Below are 23348 nucleotides of genomic sequence, written 5' to 3'. Positions count from 1 at the left end.
GCTTATGAAGCTGTCTTAGCAAACAGATCAGATATTGAAACATTTTTTTATCGCTAATCAATATCCCAAAAGAGCACAAATGTTTTTCTGTACATCATCATTATTCTCTCTTTTGTGGAACCAATATGATGGGCTATGGCAGGCCAAACAATGTTGTAGTAGTCTAGTATGTGGTGCGGAAATAAAGACAAGTGAACCTGGAGAGCGTTGTGTTCACAAAAAGGGAACCGGACAGCGAAATTGCAGAAAACTGAACTCCGTCCACCTCTCAGATTGTCTCACTTTGGAGTATTGGAGTACTCCCATTGGAGTATTCCCACTGCACAAACAAATTGAATATCCAAAAATTGTCTGAAGAGACCAAGTACTCAGGCAACGGAATGATCAGATGTTTTTTAAAAGACTCACTAAAAACCACACAAAACAGCTTTTGGCTGTAATCGACTGTCACTGATGGCGTGCACAATGGTGATATCCACCAAAAGAGGACACAGATTATTGGTGCGTAGACAAGCCAGTAATCTGTACTGTTTAATTATCTCATAGGATCTGTGCACACCTAAGACATTTTTTGCCTAGTAGGTGTAACGGCTCTCTTCTATCTCTTCCTCTGACGAAGAGGTAGAACAAGGATCGGACCAAAATGCAGCGTGATGATGATTCATGATATATTTTAATAAAGAAAAAACTATACTGGCAGAAACTACAAAAGTAATGAAATGAAATAATGAAAACCGAAACAGCCCTATCTGGTGCAAACACAAAGACAGGAACAATCACCCACGAAACACTCACAGAATATGGCTGCCTAAATATGGCTCCCAATCAGAGACAACGATAATCACCTGACTCTGATTGAGAACCGCCTCAGGCAGCCAAAGACTACGTAGACACCCCACAAAACCCCAAGACAAAAAACACACGACAATAACCCATGTCACACCCTGGCCTGACCAAATAAATTAAAAAAACACAAAATACTAAGACCAAGGCGTGACAGACCCCCCCCCTAAGGTGCGGACTCCCGGACGCATCTCAAAACCATAGGGAGCGTCCGGGTGGGCGTCTGTCCATGGTGGCGGCTCCGGCTCGGGACGTGGATCCCACTCCATAAATGTCTTAGTTCCTCCCCCTCGCGTCCTGGGATAGTCCACCCTCGCCGCCGACCATGGCCTAGTAGTCCTCACCCAGAACCCCACTGGACTGAGGGGCAGCTCGGGACTGAGGGGCAGCTCGGGACTGAGGGGCAGCTCGGGACTGAGGGGCAGCTAGGGACTGAGGGGCAGCTCAGCACTGAGGGGAAGCCCAGCACTGAGGGAAAGCCCAGCACTGAGGGGAAGCCCAGCACTGAGAGGAAGCTCAGCACTGAGAGGAAGCTCAGCACTGAGAGGAAGCTCAGCACTGAGAGGAAGCTCAGGCAGGTAGTTGGCTCCGGCAGATCCTGGCTGGCTGGCGGATCTGGAAGAGTCTGGTTGACTGGCAGATCTGGAAGAGTCTGGCTGACTGGCGGATCTAGCTGCTCTGGCTGCTCCATGCAGACTGGCAGCTCTGGCTGCTCCATGCAGACTGGCAGCTCTGGCTGCTCCATGCAGACTGACAGCTCTGGCTGCTCTATGCAGACTGACAGCTCTGGCTGCTCTATGCAGACTGGCAGCTCCATGCAGACTGGCAGCTCTGGCTGCTCTATGCAGACTGGCTGCTCCATGCAGACTGACAGCTCTGGCTGCTCCATGCAGACTGGCAGCTCTGGCTGCTCCATGCAGACTGGCAGCTCTGGCTGCTCCATGCAGACTGGAAGCTCTGGCTGCTCCATGCAGACTGGCAGCTCTGGCTGCTCCATGCAGACTGGCAGCTCAGGCTGCTCCATGCAGTCTGACAGCTCAGGCTGCTCCATGCAGACTGGCAGCTCAGGCTGCGCTGAACAGGCAGGAGACTCCAGCAGCGCTGTAGATGAGAAAGGCTCTGATAGTGCTAGACAGGCGGGAGACTCCGACAGCGCTGGAGAGGCGAGGCGCACTGTAGGCCTGATGCGTGGTGCTGGCACTGGTGGAACTGGACCGAGAACACGTACAGGAAGCCTGATTAAATCGGTCCATATATGGCCTACATATCCATCTATGAAGACTGTGTGATAAACTAAAAAAAATAGCGTCTTATAACGTAACGTCATTTTTTTTATTAAAAAAGTTGACGATAAACTTTCACAAAACACTTCGAAATACTTTTGTAATGCAACTTTAGGTATTAGTAAACGTTAATAAGCGATCAAATTGATCACGAGGCCAAGTATATTCTATAGGGCTACGTCTAGAAATAATGTCCGGGTAAATCTCAACCAAAATATCCGGCCCGAGACCTGAAGAAATCGGCTGTCTCTTCTTTGTTTGACCAAGAAACAAAGCCTAGGCAAATGACAAGACTGTTGACATCGTGTGGAAGCTGTAGGAATTGCAATCTCGGCTCCAGGTAATTTGCTTTCCCATAGACAATTCATGCAATTGGCGCATTGATATATTTTCCAATTTTCAGTGATCAGATTTTCCTGCGCTTTTCGATGAAACGCACGTTCTGTTATAGTCACAGCCGTGATTTAACCAGTTTTATAAACGTCTGAGTGTTTTCTATCCACACATACTAATCATGTGCATATACTATATTCCTGGCATGAGCAGCAGGGCGCTGAAATGTTGCGCGATTTTTAACAGAATGTTCGAAAAAGTAGGGGGTAGGAGTAACAGGTTACCCCTGTTACCCCAGGAAACCTGTTACTCCTACCCCCTACTTTTTCGAACATTCTGTTAAAAATCGCGCAACATTTCAGCGCCCTGCTGCTCATGCCAGGAATATAGTATATGCACATGATTAGTATGTGTGGATAGAAAACACTCAGACGTTTATAAAACTGGTTAAATCACGGCTGTGACTATAACAGAACGTGCGTTTCATCGAAAAGCGCAGGAAAATTATGTCTTACACTGTTTCCCCAGGAAATCTCAAGTCTTATTACAAACAGCCGGGAGGAACTATTGGATATAAGAGCAATGTTGACTCACCAACATTACGACCAGGAATACGACTTTCCCGAAGCGGACCACCACCCAGGACAATGGATCGGATCTCAGCAGGTGACCCAAAACAACGGTGCTGCAGAAGGGACAGACGGAGCGGTCTTCTGGTCAGGCTCCGTAGACGGGCACATCGCCCACCGCTCCCGGGTATACTACTAGCCAATGTCCAGTCTCTTGACAACAAGGTAGACGAAATCCGGTTTGCCTTCCAGAAAGACATCAGAGATTGTAACATTCTCTGTTTCACGGAAACATGGCTCACTCGGGATACGTTATCAGAGTCGGTAAAGCCACCTGGTTTCTTCACGCGTCGCGCCGACAGAAAAAAACATCTCTCTGGTAAGAAGAAGGCCGGGGGTGTAAGCCTAATGATTGACGAGTCGTGGTGTGATCATAACAACATACAGGAACTCAAGTCCTTTTGCTCACCTGACCTAGAATTCCTTACAATCAAATGCCGACCGCATTATCTACCAAGATAATTCTCTTAGATTATAATCACAGTCGTGTACATCCCCCCAAGCAGACACCTCGACAACCTTGAAAGAACTTCATTGGACTCTATGTGAACTGGAAACCACATATCTTGAGATTGCATTTATTGTAACTGGGGATTTTAACAAGGCTAATCTGAAAACAAGGCTCCCTAAATTTTATCAGCATATCGAAAGCGCGACCCGGGCTGGAAAAATTCTGGATCATTGTTACTCTAACTTCCGCGACGCAAACAAAGCTCTCCCTCGCCCTCCTTTCGGCAAATCTGACCACAACTCCATTTTGTTGCTCCCAGCCTATAGACAGAAACTAAAACAGGAAACGCCCGTGCTCAGGTCTGTTCAACGCTGGTCCGACCAATCTGATTCCACACTTCAAGATTGCTTCTATCATGTGGACTGGGATATATTCCGGATAGCGTCGAACAACAACATTGATGTATACGCTGATTCAGTGAGCGAGTTTATTAGCAAGTGCATCGGTGATGTTGTACCCACAGCGACAACTAAAACGTTCCCCAACCAGAAACCGTGGATTGATGGCATCATTCGCGCAAAATTGAAAGCGCAAACCACTGCTTTTAATCAGGGCAAGGCGACCTGAAACATGTCCGAATACAAACAGTGTAGCTATTCCCTCCACAAGGCAATCAAACAAGCTAAGCGTCAGTATAGAGACAAAGTAGAGTCGCAATTCAACGGCTCAGACACGAGAGGTATCAGGCAGGGTCTACAGTCAATCACGGACTACAAAAAGAAAACCAGCCCGTCCAGACCCTGATGTCTTTCTCCCAGACAAACTAAACAAATTCTTTGCTCGCTTTGAGGACAATACAGGGCCACTGACACGGCCCACTACCAAAACCTGCAGACTCTTCTTCACCGCAGCCAACGTGAGTAAAGCATTTAAACGTGTTGACCCCTGCAAGGCTGGCGGCCTAAACGGCATCCCTAGCCATGTCCTCAGAGCATGCGCAGACCAGCTGGCTGGTGTGTTTACGGACATATTCAATCAATCCCAGTCTGCTGTTCCAACATGTTTCAAGAGGGCCACCAATGTTCCTGTTCCCAAGAAAGCTATGGCAACTGAGCTAAATGACTATCGCCCCGTAGTATTCACTTCCGTCATCATGAAGTGCTTGAGAGACGAGTCAAGGATCATTTCACCTCCACCCTACCTGACACCCTAGACCCATGCCAATTTGCTTACCGACCTAATAGGTCCACAAATGACGCAATCGTAATCAGACTGCACACTGCCCTAACCCATCTGGAAAAGAGGAATACCTATGTAAGAATGCTGGGTCTCGACCCCGCCCAGTGTAACTGGGTCCTGAACTTGACCCGCTGATCCTTAACAGTGGGTCAACTCAATTATCAATTATCAAGCTTGCAGACGATACTACATTGGTAGGCTTGATTACCAACAATGACGAAACGGCCTACAGGGAGGAGGTGAGGGCCCTCGGAGTGTGGTGTCAGGAAAATAACCTCACACTCAACGTCAACAAAACAAAGGAGATGATCGTGCACTTCAGGAAACAGCAGAGGGAGCACCCCCCTATCCACATCGACGGGACAGTAGTGGAGAAGATGGAAAGTTCTGTGTACACATCACGGAAAAACTGAATTGGTCCACCCACACAGACAGAGTGGTGAAGAAGGCGCAACAGCTCCTCTTCAACCTTAGGAAGCTGAAGAAATTTGTCTTGTCACCAAAAATACTCACTAACTTTTACAGATGCACAACCGAGAGCATCCTGTCGGGCTGTATCACTGCCTAGTACGGCAACTGCTCCACCCACATCCGCAAATCTCTCCAGAGGGTAGTGAGGTCTGCACAACACATTACCGGGGGCAAACTTCTTGCCCTCCAGGACACCTACACCACCCGATGTCACAGGAAGGCCAAAAAGATAATCAAGGACAACAACCACCCGAGCCACTGCCTGTTCACCACGTTATCATCCAGAAGGCGAGTTCAGCACAGGTGCATCAATGCAGGGACCGAGAAACTGAAAAACAGCTTTTATCTCAAGGCCATCAGACTGTTAAACAGCCATCACTAACATTGAGTGGCTGCTGCCAACATACTGACTCAACTCCAGCCACTTTAATAATTAAAAATGGGATGTAATAAATGTATCACTAGTCACTTTAAACTATGCCACTTTATATAATGTTTACATACCCTACACTACTCATCTCAAATGTATATACTGTACTCTATACCATCTACTGCATCTTGCCTATGCTGTTCTGCCATCGCTTATCCATATATAGTTTTATGTACATATTCTTATTCATTCCTTTACACTTGTGTGTATAAGGTAGTGTTTGTGAAATTGTTAGATTACTTGTTAGATATTACTGCATGGTCGGAACTAGAAGCACAAGCATTTCGCTTCACTCGCATTAACATCTGCTTACCATGTGTATGTGACCAATAACATTTGATATGATTTGATTTTGATTAACCATCTAAGTTGTCGGTACCAGTTGGCTTGTCCTTATTTATAGATAGTAACAAAAAATATCACTTCTTCCACACTCACTTTGCAGAACTCAAAACTACTGTGCTTAACTTTCATTATTTGGTCTGTTATGCATGAATATGAAGCAATATGCTTATCTTGTCAACAAAAAAAAAGTTATTAAAGTGATTGGCAATATCAAAGGGTTTTGTCATGAACAAGCCATTTGTCTCAATGAAGGATGAAGCCGAGTTCACTTTTTTGCATAAAATATAATTTAAATTACTCCAGAGCTTTTTACTATCATTCTTTATATAATTTAACTTTGTTCCATATTATAGTTTCTTCTTCATTTTATTTAGTTTAGATTTCTCAATTTACTGTATGTTTGCCAGTCTGCTGTGTTGTCAAACTTATTTTCTATTCTTTTTGCCTCATCCCTCTCAGCCATCATTTTTTCAAATTCATTATCTATGGTGATTTGTCAGTTCTAACAGTCCGTTTCTGGATGGGCACGTGCTTATCAGTAATTGCAAGAAGCAGTTTCATAAATGCTTCAAGTGCAGAGTCAGATTGTTCCTCATTACACACATCAGAAGAACAAATATTCTTCGACATAGGATTCATTGCAAAACCTGTTGTATGATCGCTTATACACAATTTTAGGTCCAGTCTTTGGAACTTGTTATTTTTTAGATATGGCTATTATATTTACTGCATCCGATGGGTGTGGATACGACTTTAGAGCAGATTCATGCAGCATTAGTAAAGATGTGATCAGTATACGTGGATGATTTAGTTCCTGTTCTGTTTGCAAATACCCTGGTAGGTTGCCTGATAACCTATACCAGATTGCAAACATTGGTTACAGCTTGAATCTTCTTTTTGAGTGGACAGCTTGATGCCAACAGTCAATATTTATGTCATCCGGAACATATACCTCTCTGTTGATATCATATACATTACACACACATTGAGCATTTTACACATATAGTCCAAGTACTGACTTTTAGTACTCAGTGGTCTATAGCAACTTCCTACAAGAATGGGCTTTAGTTGAGGCAGATGAACCTGTAGCCATATTACTTCAACATCATCTGACATGAGATCCTCTCTCAGCCTAATAGGAATATGAATCTAGGCATACATGGCAACTCCTCCTTCATTTGCATTTCTATATTTCCCATATATTCTATAACCATAGCTACTACTGCATCATCAAATTAATTATCTAAGTGTGTTTCACCAATGGCCAGAATATGAATGTCTTCTGATGTTAGTAAGTTTTACATTTCATGAACCTTGTTTCTCAGGCTACATCCTTTAACAGTATGGGCTATGGGCTATGTTTAGTACTTTTCTGGGTTGCTTGTTTGTGAGAGGCTGATCCATGGTAGACATGTTAGTGACATTTACATTTGAGGCTATGGTACTGAGGGAGCTGCCAACAGTGGGCTTCTTCCTAAGGCAGACAGTTTCAGTGCAAACAGTGGAATTAAATTCTATGGGCATATGATTATTGCTGACAATACCCTCGAAGTTAACAGTTAAACGAGCATAAATTAGGTTACTTACATTGACTTTACTTATTTCTCTGGGGTATAATACAATTGCTATATCCTCTGTTGCTTATTATGACAGGGAGGACTGGAGCGCTACCAAACCCAGACTGTCAGTCTCTTAAAGGGATACTTCATGATTTTGGTTATGAGGCCCCTTATCAGATGAACTCGTGGATACCATTGTTATGTCTCTGTGTCCAGTATGAAGGAAGTGAAGAGGTAGTTCCGCGAGCCAATGTTAACTAGCATTAGCACAATTACTGTAAGGCTATGGGTATCTGCCGCCAGCATGCTGGCAGATACTATAGAATTCCAGTCATTGCACTAACACTAGTTAGCAATTGCGCTGGTGCTAGTTAGCAACTTCCTTCAAACTGCACGCAGAGACACAAAAATGGTATCCACGAGTTCATCTGACTCTGAATAAGTAGATAATGGGTCTCATTGCCAAAATCCAGAGGTATCCCTTTAAGCAGTTTGCTATGTTGTTGAAGATAATCCTGGACCCTTCTCTTTTAAAGATGATGAAATATTGCCGCTCCAGAATCTCCCATATGTGTTCAATTGGGTTGAGATCTGGTGACTGAGATGTGCGCGGGCGCACACAGACACGCACACACACACAGGTGTGGTTCGTATGTTAATTAATAAGCAATAAACTAACCATGATGCTTAGGATAATGTATAAAAATGATCAGTTGTCCATTATTTTGGCTACCATGGCTAGAAGAAGAGATCTCAGTGACTTTGAAAGAGTGTTCTCAAAGGAGCATAGGGGGTTTCATGTGTGTGTGTCTCAGTCACCATTCCTTAGACAGCATTTCATCATCAACAAAACATCAAATTATGGAATTTCTCATGAACAAAGGGTGTTGCATCCCTCCAAAATTGTTCCAGAAACTTGTAGAATCTATGCCAAGGCACATTGAAGCTGTTCTGTGGTGGCCCAAAGCCTTTATGTTGGCAGTTACCTGTATGTGTCTACTAGTCAGAGCTAGCAGATTAGCAATGGATAGAGGCAAGTGATAGTGTGTGCTGTTGGGGGGAGGGAGGGAGGGTAAGATGGCTAGATAAGAGTACAGTACCTCTCAGTCATTCTCCAAGTCGCAGAGCTTCTCAGCATACATGTCTAAAGCTTAAAAAAGTGTTTTAACTCCTAATTAAATCTCTATGGTGATCACCAGGATTTCTTGATTTATATATCATGATAGATTAATAATGTTGACTGAGCGGCATATTGAGGATAATTTAGCTGTCAGATAGGCTTGATTTGATTAATGTATTTAGAGGATGTGTGCAATTGAAATATATATTTTTGGTTTCCATGCTTAAGTAGGTCACCTCAGGGCAGCAATAGGATCTTTGGTAGTGTTTTCCTCCCAAAGTGTATGTCCACACTGAATGCATAAACAGCTGATCTCCTGAACACATTCATTCAATCTGATATACAGCACTGCAATGATGGCTTTGACCTGAACTGAAATTGTATTATACAGTAATACACAGTCCAGAATGTTGGTCACACACTGTGTTAGAGTGCCACCAGACTAATCAACAAACTCAAAGGGTACCCCACCAACATTCTTCCCCTGCATATCAAAACGTGTTCTCTCCACATTAAAATATGAAGACCAAGCACTTAATGCTCTGTGCTTTTCTTTCAAACTACTCGCCTGTGGTCATTTATGTCTTGTTAGCAAAATGGCTCCATCAAGGTCACTGCAGGGTCAAGTGATGTCACAGCAGTCATCTGTGGTGGAACGTTCTAACAGGTCAAGACAGGAAGGACAATCCTGGAAGTGAGGTCATAACTAAATGAATCGTACGACATATTCCACCCGGTTAATGCACAACAGCACCTCATGAATATCCATTATTTACAGTTGACTGGCTGTTTGTATGACTCATAGTGTAGTGTTTCTGGTGTATAAAAATGGAGGTGCCTCTTTCTAAAAGCAGTAAAGCACACACCTACTGAATTATCCATGAGGTGTGGTGCTTGTTGCATAACAGTTATGTATTTCTAAAAGGAATTGATAAGTTTGGACAGCAAGATAAATACGCCGAAAGGGCCAAAGAGAGTGAGATAAATGGACACAAAGGGAAAATGAAATAGAGGGAGAAAGCGAGACAGACAGACAGCTAACGAGAAACAGGCAGGGAGTTGGAACGTCTGAAAGAGAAAAACAAACTTGGACAGATCGAAAGAGAGAGACAGAGAGATAGATAAACACAGATAAGTTTGACCCGTCAGTTGTCTCATTACTGTGGTGTTTGATCCGAGTGCTGGTTGTCTGTCACATCAACATTGACCTCTGTCCTGCTCCTGAGTCAGACCAGCAGCTCTAGGTCTCATCGCTATTGATCTGACCGTTCACAGGTCACCCCGTCTGACCCTGAACGCATTCCTCTCATCCATCACCCTTGCCTGCACACATGAGTAGGGAGGTTCCTATCCACAACTTTATGGTGTACGTTCTGGGATTCTAAGAAATTGAAGGAGAGTTTTTACTTCGTCAATTTTCCAAAGGAACTGATAGATATCGGACATTAGTGATGATCCCCAATCCATTTTCAGCTGAAAATTAATTGAAATTCTGACCTTGAGAAGAGTGTTTATTGCATGTATTTCTTAATGTGTATATTGATTAATCATACTTAGTTGTCACACAAACTGTACCTAGTCCTATAATTCCTATGTGAATCCACAGCTTAAGACAAGTTCATAGTGGGAATTTACAAAGCAATTCTTAGATTTATTTTATGGTTTTGACCATGAACCCTCCCACCCCACATTCTCTTTTTTTGTCGCAGGAGGTGAGTGACACAGAAATCATGGAGCTGGTCCACAGTTCGTTGGGCCGGATGACCGTCATACGGCAGATCTTCCCTCTGTGGAGAGACACCAACATCCGCTGCATGAGGAACAACCACCGCATCTCCTCTCTGCTCTGTGACCCCCAGGAGGGCTACCTGCAGTCCCTGGAGGTCAGTGTGAAGGATAGGATTTCATTACTCTATTTGACCATCAGCCCCGTCACCACCCTGTCATCACCGCAACACTGTATCCACACCATCACAGAACGCTTTGTCATTCACCCAACATCACCCCATATATTGACAAGACATGACCATAACCATGACAAAAGCATTTCTGAAGGTCGGCGAGAGCGATTTGCCTGTCAGCGCTGTCACAACATTGAACATCATCATCGTTCTTACACTGTCATTTCCTTCACACATCCCTCCAATGTTAAACACCTCAGTCTGTCATCACTATTCTGACACAGGAACACAGATTTCTAATGTTAAAAATGACTTAGAAATGTTCTCCGTAGTCATCTAGTGTGCAATGACCGTGACTTACTATTCCAACTCCATAGCTAGCATAGAACACTGTTCAGGACAGATGGTAAAATCATGTGGTATTACTTTAGACTTTATCTCTCAATTATTAATGTGAAAAAAGGTGAAGCACTGGCAAATGCCAAGTATTTGTAAGAGAGAAAAAAAGCACAGGCATGTGCTTTTCTTTTCTAATTTAGACGTGTTACCTGTGCTGGGTAAAGCACTGGCCACTTATCTGTCCCCTTCCAAATCATGATCATGATATGTTAGTAGACCAGACCCTTCTTTCTTAGGATTCATCAAGTGATGCATAAAGCCTTAAGTACACCAGCCAGACCATCATAAAGCTTTAGAGAAAACAAATGCTTTAGGTGTTGTATGTGGGCATTTCCTTTTCTTCATGGTGATGTATCCTAAATAGGTATACACATGTATAAAAATGCAATATCCTTCTTTAAATATTTGTGTATTATTCTAAACACTGTTTTTTTTATATACAGTGCCTTGCGAAATTATTCGGCCCCCTTGAACTTTGCGACCTTTTGCCACATTTCAGGCTTCAAACATAAAGATATAAAACTGTATTTTTTTGTGAAGAATCAACAACAAGTGGGACACAATCATGAAGTGGAACGACATTTATTGGATATTTCAAACTTTTTCAACAAATCAAAAACTGAAAAATTGGGCGTGCAAAATTATTCAGCCCCCTTAAGTTAATACTTTGTAGCACCACCTTTTGCTGCGATTACAGCTGTAAGTCGCTTGGGGTATGTCTCTATCAGTTTTGCACATCGAGAGACTGACATTTTTTCCCATTCCTCCTTGCAAAACAGCTCGAGCTCAGTGAGGTTGGATGGAGAGCATTTGTGAACAGCAGTTTTCAGTTCTTTCCACAGATTCTCGATTGGATTCAGGTCTGGACTTTGACTTGGCCATTCTAACACCTGGATATGTTTATTTTTGAACCATTCCATTGTAGATTTTGCTTTATGTTTTGGATCATTGTGTTGTTGGAAGACAAATCTCCGTCCCAGTTTCAGGTCTTTTGCAGACTCCATCAGGTTTTCTTCCAGAATGGTCCTGTATTTGGCTCCATCCATCTTGCCATCAATTTTAACCATCTTCCCTGTCCCTGCTGAAGAAAAGCAGGCCCAAACCATGATGCTGCCACCACCATGTTTGACAGTGGGGATGGTGTGTTCAGGGTGATGAGCTGTGTTGCTTTTACGCCAAACATAACAGTTTGCATTGTTGCCAAAAAGTTCAATTCTGGTTTCATCTGACCAGAGCACCTTTTTCCACATGTTTGGTGTGTCTCCCAGGTGGCTTGTGGCAAACTTTAAACAACACTTTTTATGGATATCTTTAAGAAATGGCTTTCTTCTTGCCACTCTTCCATAAAGGCCAGATTTGTGCAATATACGACTGATTGTTGTCCTATGGACAGAGTCTCCCACCTCTCTGCAGTACATCCAGAGTGATCATGGGCCTCTTGGCTGCATCTCTGATCAGTCTTCTCCTTGTATGAGCTGAAAGTTTAGAAGGACGGCCAGTTCTTGGTAGATTTGCAGTGGTCTGATACTCCTTCCATTTCAATATTATCGCTTGCACAGTGCTCCTTGGGATGTTTAAAGCTTGGGAAATCTTTTTGTATCCAAATCCGGCTTTAAACTTCTTCACAACAGTATCTCGGACCTGCCTGGTGTGTTCCTTGTTCTTCATGATGCTCCCTGCGCTTTTAACGGACCTCTGAGACTATCACAGTGCAGGTGCATTTATACGGAGACTTGATTACACACAGGTGGATTGTATTTATCATCATTAGTCATTTAGGTCAACATTGGATCATTCAGAGATCCTCACTGAACTTCTGGAGAGAGTTTGCTGCACTGAAAGTAAAGGGGCTGAATAATTTTGCACGCCCAATTTTTCAGTTTTTGATTTGTTAAAAAAGTTTGAAATATCCAATAAATGTGGTTCCACTTCATGATTGTGTCCCACTTGTTGTTGATTCTTCACAAAAAAATACAGTTTTATATCTTTATGTTTGAAGCCTGAAATGTGGCAAAAGGTCGCAAAGTTCAATGGGGGCTGAATACTTTCGCAAGGCACTGTAGAGTAGAGTTCAGTAGAGTCCAGTACAGTATAGTACAGTAGAGTACAGTGCAATACAGTGTACTCAACACTAGTGTGCCTTACTGTGTACTGTACAGAACTCAACTGTACAGTACTCTACTAAACTATATGTTTTATTACTGTACTGTATTTTACTGTGCTGTACTGTACTGAACTATACTGTCCTGTACAAACTTTTGAACCCAACTGTGGTTTGTTACTACTATGATTTAATTGCAGAAATTCCATTACCGATCTTTCGGAAAATTTCGTTAACGATTTGGTAATGGAATTTCAAGTTTTAACCACTTAATAATTCATAAACAAAATTGATATCAGTAAAAACACTATACCTAATTGATAGGTCTACCTTTTAAGTTCTGTGAACTTTCATTATCCTCCCTCCTTATGAGGGAGACACATTTTAAAATAACTTAAGGATATGTGGGTTTTTGGTAATGGAATTTCAAGGCCCAAGGCAAAGTTTCTTAAACCTACAGAAGACAACAAAATGTATCCAAAACTAAATATACAGTGCCTTCAGAAAGTCTTCACACACCTTGATTTTTTCCAATTAATTAAAAATGAAAAGCTGAAATGTTTTGAGTCAATAAATATTCAACCCCTTTGTTATGGAAAGCCTAAATACATTCAGGAGTAAAAAAGGCTTAACAAGTGACATAATACGTTGCATGGACTCATTCTGTGTGCAATAATCGTGTTTAACATGAGTGTTTGAATGACTACTTCTCTGTACCCTACACAGAGATCCCTCAGTCAAACAGTGAATTTCAAACAAAGATTCAACCACAAAGACCAGGGCGGTTTTTCAATGCCTTGTGAAGAAGGGCACGTATTGGTAGATGGGTAAAAAGAAAAATCATACATTAAATATCTCTTTGAGCAGGGTTTCCCAACTGGCCCCCTCCAGGTTCTCTGATAAAAAATAAAACAACATACATTTTTTGGGGGGGACATACAATACTTTAAAAACACCAGGAAATCAGCTCATAGTGATTTCCACCATGATCGGGAGTCCCATAATTCACCTTTCAGCAGGACAATAACCTAAAAGACAAGGCCAAATGTATGCTGGAGTTGCTTACCAAGATCGCATTGAATGTTCCTGAGTGACCTACTTAGTCTTGACTTAAATAGGCATGAAAATGTACTGCAAAACATGAAAATGACTGTCTAGCGATGATGAACAACCAACTTGACAGAGCTTGAAGAATTGTAAAAATAATAATGTGCAAATATTGTACAATCCAGGTGTGGAAGGTTCTTAGAGACATATCTAAAAAGACTCACAACTGTAATCAATGCCCAAGGTGATTCTAACATGTATTGACTCAGGGTTGTGAATGAATACTTGTGATATTTATGTATTTCATGTTCAAAACATTTGCAAACATTTCTTAAAAACATTTTTTCACTTTGTCATTATGGGGTATTATGTGTAGATGGGTGAGAAAAAATACATATTTAATCAATTTTGAATTTGGGCTGTAACACAACTAAATGTGGAATAAGTCAAGGGTTATGAGTACTTTTTGAAGGCACTGTAAGTGTTGATATTATTTGTCAGGAGTCTTTACTTTAACATTATTGTGTTTCTGGTAGATGTTTTCTAAGACCCATTTTCCATCTGTTTGACCAGAAATCAAAGCCTTTGCTTATTCCATGTTTTTAGGATGGAAAATGGTTGAAAATGCATATATGCCTTCATTTAAAATATATATATATAGATGTGGCTTTCTTTTGACACCCAATTTGACATGCTCTTATGAATGTCACATGTTGTTGCTCAAGGGTCCTTTTATATGGAAATGACCTAGTGTGTTTATGTTTGAGCTAACTTTTAAAAAATGTATGCATTTTGTACACTCGATTTACCACAGTCACATTCATTTCAACTCAACAAGTGTGTTTTCCTCTATACCCAATATGACCATGTGGATTGAATGTCCAATTGAATCCTCTATGAAATGAGGAAAACAATAATTATACATGTATTGATCTCATGGTGAACCATGATAGAATACAGGAACAGAGATCTGAGGAATGGTGTCCTTCAGCAAATATCTCTCCTTGTGTCATTGCTGTACCCTGCCATTCATACATGCCTTTGTTGGTGTATCTCGAAAGCACAGTTTGGACGTAGGCAATCCATTGTGCCTATTTTTATTCCAAATGAAAATGCCAGGGAATGTGTTTGGGCTTCTCTTTCTCCAGTGGTCCATCAATAAATCACAATCACAGTTTCCGACAGACAAGTTAGAAAATATATACTGTGGGTGTAATTGTGAGTAATGCTCTGTGGCATTTCAACAGACATGTCTTTTTCTATCATTAGAAAACTTGAGGTTATCTTTCATATCTCTCGTCTGTAACTTAAAAGTGGTCATTGCAGTGTCAGACTGGGTGTTTCCTGCTCCCCAGGTGTCAACCACTATGGGTCTGTTTCTCCCTTTCATTCTGTGGAAATGCTTATTCCCTACTGAGCAGTTTATTTCCCCTGAACCTCACAGGGGCAGAGGCAGAGAGGAACCGCTTTTGTGTTGGTCTTGTAAACTTTCACAAGGTTCAACAATTGATTTTGAGCATCTCGTTTTAGCTCCAGCAGTTTTGGGGAGTTTTTCCCTGCCAGATCTCAAACTAGTTCATTACCTGCATGACGCTGCTGATTCTGCTCAAAACCTTTTATAGAAGATGTTTTATTGTGTTGTTTCTCCCTAGGTCTCCAACTTGTACCTGTATGACAGTGTGCTGATGCTGGCCAATGCCTTCTACAGTAAGCTGGAGGACAGAAAGTGGCATAGCATGGCTAGTCTGAACTGCATGAGGAAGTCCACCAAGCCTTGGAATGGAGGCTGGTCTATGCTGGACACCATCCAGAAGGTAGGACACAGACTAACTCATATGGTGTCGAAATGGATTCCTTTCATTTTTTTCACATGTAGCTCAACTCTTTGAATACAGATGTACAAGGAGAATGATTTAATATTTTGTGTTTAGATTCAAGTTTCAAGTTTTATTTGTGGTACGTGCAGGATTCACATGGTATACACCATCAAACTAAATGCTTCCATGCAGTCTCCTTGGCGTGCCAATTTTATTCAGCTGCCTTAGGAAGTAGAGATGCTGTTGGGCCCTCTTGACAAGAGTGGTAGGGTTGTTGGTCCAAGTGCTTGGTGATGTGGGCGCTGAGGAGCTTAAAACTGCTTACTAATGCAGTCCCTTTGATGTGGATCAGTGGGATGTTCCTTCCTCTTCTTCCTGAAGACAACAATCAACTTTCAGGGCTCCCGAGTGGCGCAACGGTCTAAGGCACTGCATCACAGTGCTAGAGGCATCACTACATCACTGACCCTGGTTCAATCCCAGGCTGTATCACAACTGGCCATGATCGGGAGTCCCATAGAGCGGCCCGCAATTGGCCCATCGTCATACTGGTTATGGATTGGCCAGCGTAAGCCGTCATTGTAAATAGGCAAGTCCATTAAGAACAAATGCTTATTTAAATAAAGGTTGTAAAAAAATGTAAATCCTTTTGGTTGTTGTCTTGGCACCACAATGCCACTTCACTTACCTCCTTCCTATAGACTGACTTGTCATTTTTGGTTATCAGGCCTACAACCGTGGTATCATCAGTCAACTTGATGATGGAGTTGGTGTCGTGCAAAGCCACGCAGTCATGGGTGAACATATGGAATACAGCAGACGGCTGAGAACACACCCCTGGGGGGCCCCTGTGTTAACAGTCAGGTTTGAGGAGGTGTTATTGCCAATCCTCACAGCCTGTGGTCTTCCCGTCTGGCCGATAGTAATTTGGGCATGTCACCTTGTTTTTCTTGGGCACTGGGAGGATGGTGGTCTCCTGGGACAGAGAAATGTTGAAGATGTCAGAGAAAACGCCCGCCAGCTAGTCAGCACACACTCTGAGGACCTTTGCCAGGGATGGCATCTGGGCTGGTGTCTTTGTGAGTTTTCACTCTCTTGAAAATTTTCCTCACATCAGCCTTGTATAGCGAATGCACCTGGTCGTCCAGAGCATCTTCCTGGATACCTCAAAGCGAGCAAAGAATGTGTTAAACTCGTCTGGGAAGGAGGCTTAGGTGGGCACCACACACTGGATTTGCCTTTGTTGTCCATTATTGTCTGTAGTCCTTGCCGCATGCGAACGAATATGAGTTGTCAAACATCAATACAAGTTTGCTCCGCACACCACTGAGTAATTGAGGTTTGTTCTGTTGACATTGAATGCTGCAGTGCGTGATCTCCGAATGGTACGGATATCTCCGTTCATCAAAGGTTTTTGGTTGGGGTTTGTCCATATTGTTATTGTGGGTACAACATCATCAACATATTTCCTAATAAAGCCTGTGAATGACGATGTATATTCTTCAATGTTGATGTATGAGTCTCCTTGGTGGATGAATCTTTGAACATATTTCAATCAGTATTCTCAAAACAATCTTGCAGCATTTGGTCTGCCTCCTCTGTCCAACGACTCACTATTCTCTGTGTTGGTGTCTCCCTGTTGAGGAACAGAGAGGAACAGAGAGATGTGATCTGATGGTCCAGCAGGTTGTTTCTTCTTGTGGGGCAGGTTTCATTTTGGTGATAATTGCTTGGTTAAAATCACCCACGACAATAAAGACTGCTTCCGGGTGAGAGGATTCTTGCTGGCTAATTATCTTGTACAGTGACTTACAGGAGCAATTGCAATATGCCTTGCTCAACGGCACATCGACAGATTTGTCACCAAGTCGGCGCAGGGATGCTGGACCAACGCTCTTAACCGCTATGCTACCGACCGCCCCAAATTGGGTGAACAGGAGCTTGAGATGTTTTCAATCTCAGTGCACCAGGTATTGTTGATGAGGAAACACACCCCTCCCTCCTACTCTTACCAGAAGCTGCCTTTCGATCCATACGGAAAATCGAAAAGCCATCTGGTTGAGTCGAGTATATAGTCCGTAAGCCATGTCTCTGTAAAAACAAAGCCACAGCATTCCCTGATGTCCCTCTAAGATTGAGGCCTTCCTCTGAGTTCATTAAAAAAAAGGCAGCGATTTCACATTTTAGCCTTCAGGATACTAGGAAGAGGAGGCCGTATAGCACATCTTTTCAGCCTAGCTTGGCGTCCCCCTTTCCTTTCTCGGCTTCATTCACCAGCATTGCCTTCGGTCATCTTGGTTTATCCAAATGAACAAATTAGAACAAAATGTACTCGATTGCATCAATTTATAGGCTGTGATTAAACCGTTCATGAAATTAATCATTTAGAAATTAACAAAAGTGTTTTTATTAAAATATTGAAGGGAAAAGGACCTATTGTATGACTAATTGTTTTCTTATGAAGTCATGATGACACTGCCTTGTTGACTAGTCATGATTTCACTCTACTGCTCACCATTCCCTGAGAAACCAGATGATTTTGAAATGTTTTACGTACTTTGCACATCATATCTAATGGACATCACTTTGCACCAGGCACCTGCACGGATAGGGCTCTACCTGTGCAGAGCACATGCCCCTTTGCCCTTCCACTCTCCCAAGTGCCCTTTTTGGTGGTGGTATAGTTTCCCACAATGTTTTTTTTGTATGCATTTTGTATCATGGTTGTTCGGAATCCACAACCAGCTAGTCGGTGTTAAGTTCGCCATCCCCCTCCCCGTCCATTGGTTGCGTCTGATGATCTTCCATGTACTGAGCTTGTGCGCGCCTGTTTGCGACTTTTTCCCAGTCTGCCCTGTATGGTGGTGTCCAAACAGGCTTGAGAGATGCTGTCACTGGTCGAGTGTGTGTAGCTAGCTACCTAGTTTAAATATCAACAGTACTGCCACAGCAGCATAACATTTGATTAACACTTGATAACACTTGATTTAGCCTACATCATCATCAATATTCAGTCTAGTTGGCTGATATGTACAGCAGAGAGAGGAAGAAATACATAGAGAGTAAAGGTCTTCAAGGGTCCATTCCGAAATGGATCTGGGGCTTTCCCACCTGAACCCGATATGCATAAATAAATAAAAAATTATAATTTCGAGACGCGTTCCCGAATGGACCCGAGGACAACTAGACCCGTTCCGTATGGACCTGGTCCGGACCCAGACAAGATGTGATCTGAGTTAGGGAAGCAGCTACTTTATTTTTGGGTATTCGGGTACAGATGGATCCGTGAAGACCTCTAATAGAGAGATAAATCACAATCAGTAAAATATCTTGAGCTAATTTACGAACAGATTTACTAGCAAAAAAAACGTTTTTCATTTTGAGCACCTGCCCCCTTGAAGGTCTGTCCACGGCCCTGCTTTGCACCCCTTTTTCTACAGTAGATGTTATTATCAGCACATGTTCCTGTCGTTGACTTAAAATCAATGGTCTGTATAGAAATTGAGCTGGTAAGCTTGGTGGTCCAGCTAGTTGGACCATACAGTGCATTCAGAAACCATACAGTGCATTCAGTGCATTTTGCTCATTTATAAAATATAGAAAACTGAAATATAGCATTTACTTTTAAGTATTCAGAACCTTTACTCAGTAGTTTGAGGCACCTTTGGCCACGATTACAGCCTTGAGTCTTCTTGGGTATGACGCCACAAGCTTGGCACACCTGTATTTGGGGAGTGTCTCCCATTCTTCTCTGCAGATCCTCTCAAGCTCTGTCAGGTTCAATAGGGAGCATCGCTGCAAAGCTATTTTCAGGTCTCTCCAGAGATGTTCGATCAGGTTCAAGTCCCGGTTCTGGCTGGGCCACTCAAGGACATTCGGAGACTTGTCCCGAAGCCACTCATGCATTGTCATGGCTATGTGCTTAGGTTCGTTGTCCTGTTGGAAGGTGAAACTTCACCCCAGTCTGAGGTCCAGAACGCTCTGGAATAGGTTTTCATCAAGGATCTCTCTGTACTTTGCTCCGTTCATCTTTCCCTCGATCCTGACTAGTAACTCAGTCCCTACCGCTGAAAAGCATCCCACAGCATGATGCTACCATCACCATGCATCACCGCAGGGGTGGTGCAAGATTTCCTCCAGACGTGATGCTTGGCATTCAGGCCAAAGAGCTCAATCTTGGTTTCTAAGAGTCTTTTAGGTGCCTTTTGGCAAACTCCAAGCATGCTGTCATGTGACTTTTACTGAGGAGTGGCTTCCGTCTAGCCACTCTACCATAACAGCCTTTTTGCAAGAGTGCTGCAGAGATGGTTGTCCTTCTGGAACGTTCTCCCATCTCCACAGAGGAACTCTGGTGCTCTGTCAGAGTGACCATCAGGTTCTTGGTCACCTCCCTGACCAGGGCCCTTCTCCTCCGATTGCTCAGTTTGGCTGGGTGGCCAGCTGTAGGAAGAGTCTTGCTGGTTCCAAAATTCTTCCATATAAAAATCGAGTCCACTGGGTTGTTGGGGACCTTCAGTACTGCAGACATTTTTTGGTACTCTTCCCCAGATCTGTGCCTCGACACAATCCTGTCTCGGAGCTCTACGAACAATTCCTTCGACCTCATGGCTTAGTTTTTGCTATGACATTCACTGTCAGCTGTGGGACCTTATTTTGACAAGTGTGTGGCTTTCCAAATCAAGTCCAATTAATGTAATTTACCACAGAAGGACTCCAATCAAATTGTAGAAACATCTCAAGGGTGAACAATGGAAACATGATGCACCTGAGCTCAATTTCGAGTCTCATAGCAAAGGGTCTGAATGCTTATGTGCATAAGGTTCTGTTTTTATATTCGCAAACATTTTCACTCTTTCATTATGGGATGTTGTGTGTAGATTGTTAAAGATCATTTTTTTATTGTATCACATTTAGAATAAGGCTGTAACGTAAAAAAATGTGGAAAAGTAAAGGGGTCTGAATACTTTCCGAATGCACTGTATAAGCCATATAGTATGAGTGTATAAAGTATCCTTTCCATATCACCTCATATAGATGCATCAGCATTTGGATGCATTTGTACTCCGTTGGCACTCAAGCGTAGGTTGCGTTGTAGTGTACTTATTTAAAATGTGGACACAGAAATGTTCAGCAATCAACTTAGATGATTGCTGAACATGTTATAGACCACTCAAAGCATATTAGAGATTTGAGCTTTCCTCAGTTCCTGCCTTTTAAGGAGTTTTTCCTAGCCACTGTGCATCTGCCTCTGCATTGTACGCTCTTTGGGGTTTTAGGCGCAGGTTGACATTTATTTTGGTGAGTCTTGTCCTGAAGGCAGAACTGAGCGATTTCCCCTTAGATAGGCCAGATGCAAAGTCCAAATTGACTACATTGTAAAAATGTATTAAAACAAAAATATGCTTTTTGGTCTTAATTTAGAATTAAGGTTAGGCTTTGAGCGAGTTACCGAAAGGTTGCTGGATAGAATCCCCGAGATGACAAGGTAAAAATCTGTCAATCTGCCCCTGAACAAACCCACTGTTCCCCGGTAGGCCTTCATTCTAAATAAGAATTTATTCTTAACTGACTTGCGTAGTTAATTAAGTAAAGGTTACATAAAAAAAATACTAAAATAGTGGTGTGGTTAAGGTTAGGTTTAAAAACTGATTTTATGACTTTGTGTCTGTGCCAGCTAGTAAACTCTCTGCAGAGCTGCCTCCAGAACAAGAATTATATAACAAAAAAACTAACCTGCATTTTGTTTTATGCTGGGTATCTGTACAGCACTTTGGGACAACTGCTGATGTAAAAAGGGCTAAATAAAATGCATTTCATTGATTGATTAGACACCACTTAAAGTATCCTTGTCATTATGCTGTTGCCATAGAGACGGATCACCGGGTTAACAGGAATGATGGACTTCCGTGCCGAAGGTTCTAACTCCCACATCCAGTTTGAGATCCTGGGGACCAGCTACAGTGAGACGTTTGGGAAAGATGTCAAACGGGTGAGTCAATGTTGAACAACTCAAATGGCATCCTGTTTTATTCACAGCTTTTTTCTGATATTGATCAATTGTGTTGACGCAAGAACATATGCAATCATGGGCACAATGTGTATTCTAACTGTGTTTAATAGTTCCAAAAACATCCAGTGATTTTGCAGAGTATTTACAGAAATACTCATCGTAAATGTTGATGAAAATGCAGTGTTATACATGGAACTTTAGATAAACTTCTCCTTAATGCAACGGCTGTGTCAGATTTCAAAAAAGCTTTACCGAAAAAGAACATACTGTGATCCAATGACTATATATGAATGGACAAAGCAATCGATCTCTTGACACCATTTATTCCTATGTGAAAACTCAATAGCGCACTGAAGCGAAATTAAGTTGGAGAGATGGCATCTCATGGAGACATAACATGGGCAGGTTGAGCTACTCCAGGAAGTGACATTCAGGCTAGCTCATTGCTGCCCCCTTTCATTGACTAACTCAAGTTGATGGCCGACCATTGCACTGCAGGCTGCCATTAGCAACTCAATTATCCTTATAACTTCTTCTGTGCGGTTTTAAAATAATTGGTTCAAGGACATACATCTGGTGTTTTAGAATCAATTATTGGTACCATGATTGTCTCCAAATATATATATATATATTTACACGAAATTGACCACAAATATAGCTTTCTTTCCATTCACAATAATATGGGTTCCTGTTTTTTGCTAACAATACCTGCAGTACTACTTTTTGACTTTGAACTTCCCTGCTATGATCAAACACCTAATTAAGTATCTTATAAATCATTAATAAATCATTTAAAGTGTTTATAAATGTTTACAGAACTATTTTGAGAATGCATATTGCCATTTACAAATATAAGAATAATGATAAATGGTAAGTAAACTATTTACAAACGGTTTATAAATGGTTTAATAAGGGACTTATAAAGTTTTCCCTGAAGGTCAGACACACACAGCTATACCAGCTTAAAGAGATGCATAATATGTTCTGCAGGTGCAGTGTAGTAGTGTGTCATTAACTATCACAGACTATTTACTTCTGATACTCATTAGTGGGCCAGTTATCTAAAATGGAAAAGCCACAAGTGGAAATTAGACAACATCAATAAGGAGACAAAACATCAATAAATGTTGTGTGTGTGTGTGTGTGTGTGTGTGTCTGTGCATCTATGTATGTCTGTGCGTGTGTATATGTGTGCCTGTGGTATGCAAGTCTGTGTGTGCGTACATGCAAGTGTGTGTGTGAAAACGAACTAACCAAAACCACAAATAGTATGCTTTGTTTGTGTGCACTGTGCGAGTTGTTGTTTGTTGATGCTTCTGTCCTGGTTCAGTCACAAAGTTACTGCAGAATTAAGAGGAATTGAGTTCACT

General features: G+C 42.2%; 1 protein-coding gene across 2 annotated transcripts in view; it reads left to right on the top strand.

Annotated features, from left to right (window-relative positions):
• LOC118399926 (glutamate receptor ionotropic, delta-1-like) overlaps positions 1–23348 on the top strand; it is a 464169-nt gene that overhangs the window by 353240 nt on the left and 87581 nt on the right. For both annotated transcript variants that reach the window (XM_035796154.2, XM_052476005.1), the window contains exons 6-8: positions 10413–10586; positions 15804–15965; positions 21838–21957. In XM_035796154.2, coding sequence (XP_035652047.1) covers positions 10413–10586; positions 15804–15965; positions 21838–21957 — 456 coding nt within the window. The remainder of the gene's footprint in view (positions 1–10412; positions 10587–15803; positions 15966–21837; positions 21958–23348) is intronic.

This window comes from Oncorhynchus keta, chromosome 2 (genome assembly GCF_023373465.1).
Source record: "Oncorhynchus keta strain PuntledgeMale-10-30-2019 chromosome 2, Oket_V2, whole genome shotgun sequence".
Classification (NCBI taxonomy): Eukaryota; Metazoa; Chordata; class Actinopteri; order Salmoniformes; family Salmonidae; genus Oncorhynchus; species Oncorhynchus keta.
Note: the sequence above shows the minus strand (reverse complement) of the source record. Positions and strands in the feature narration are given on the sequence as shown.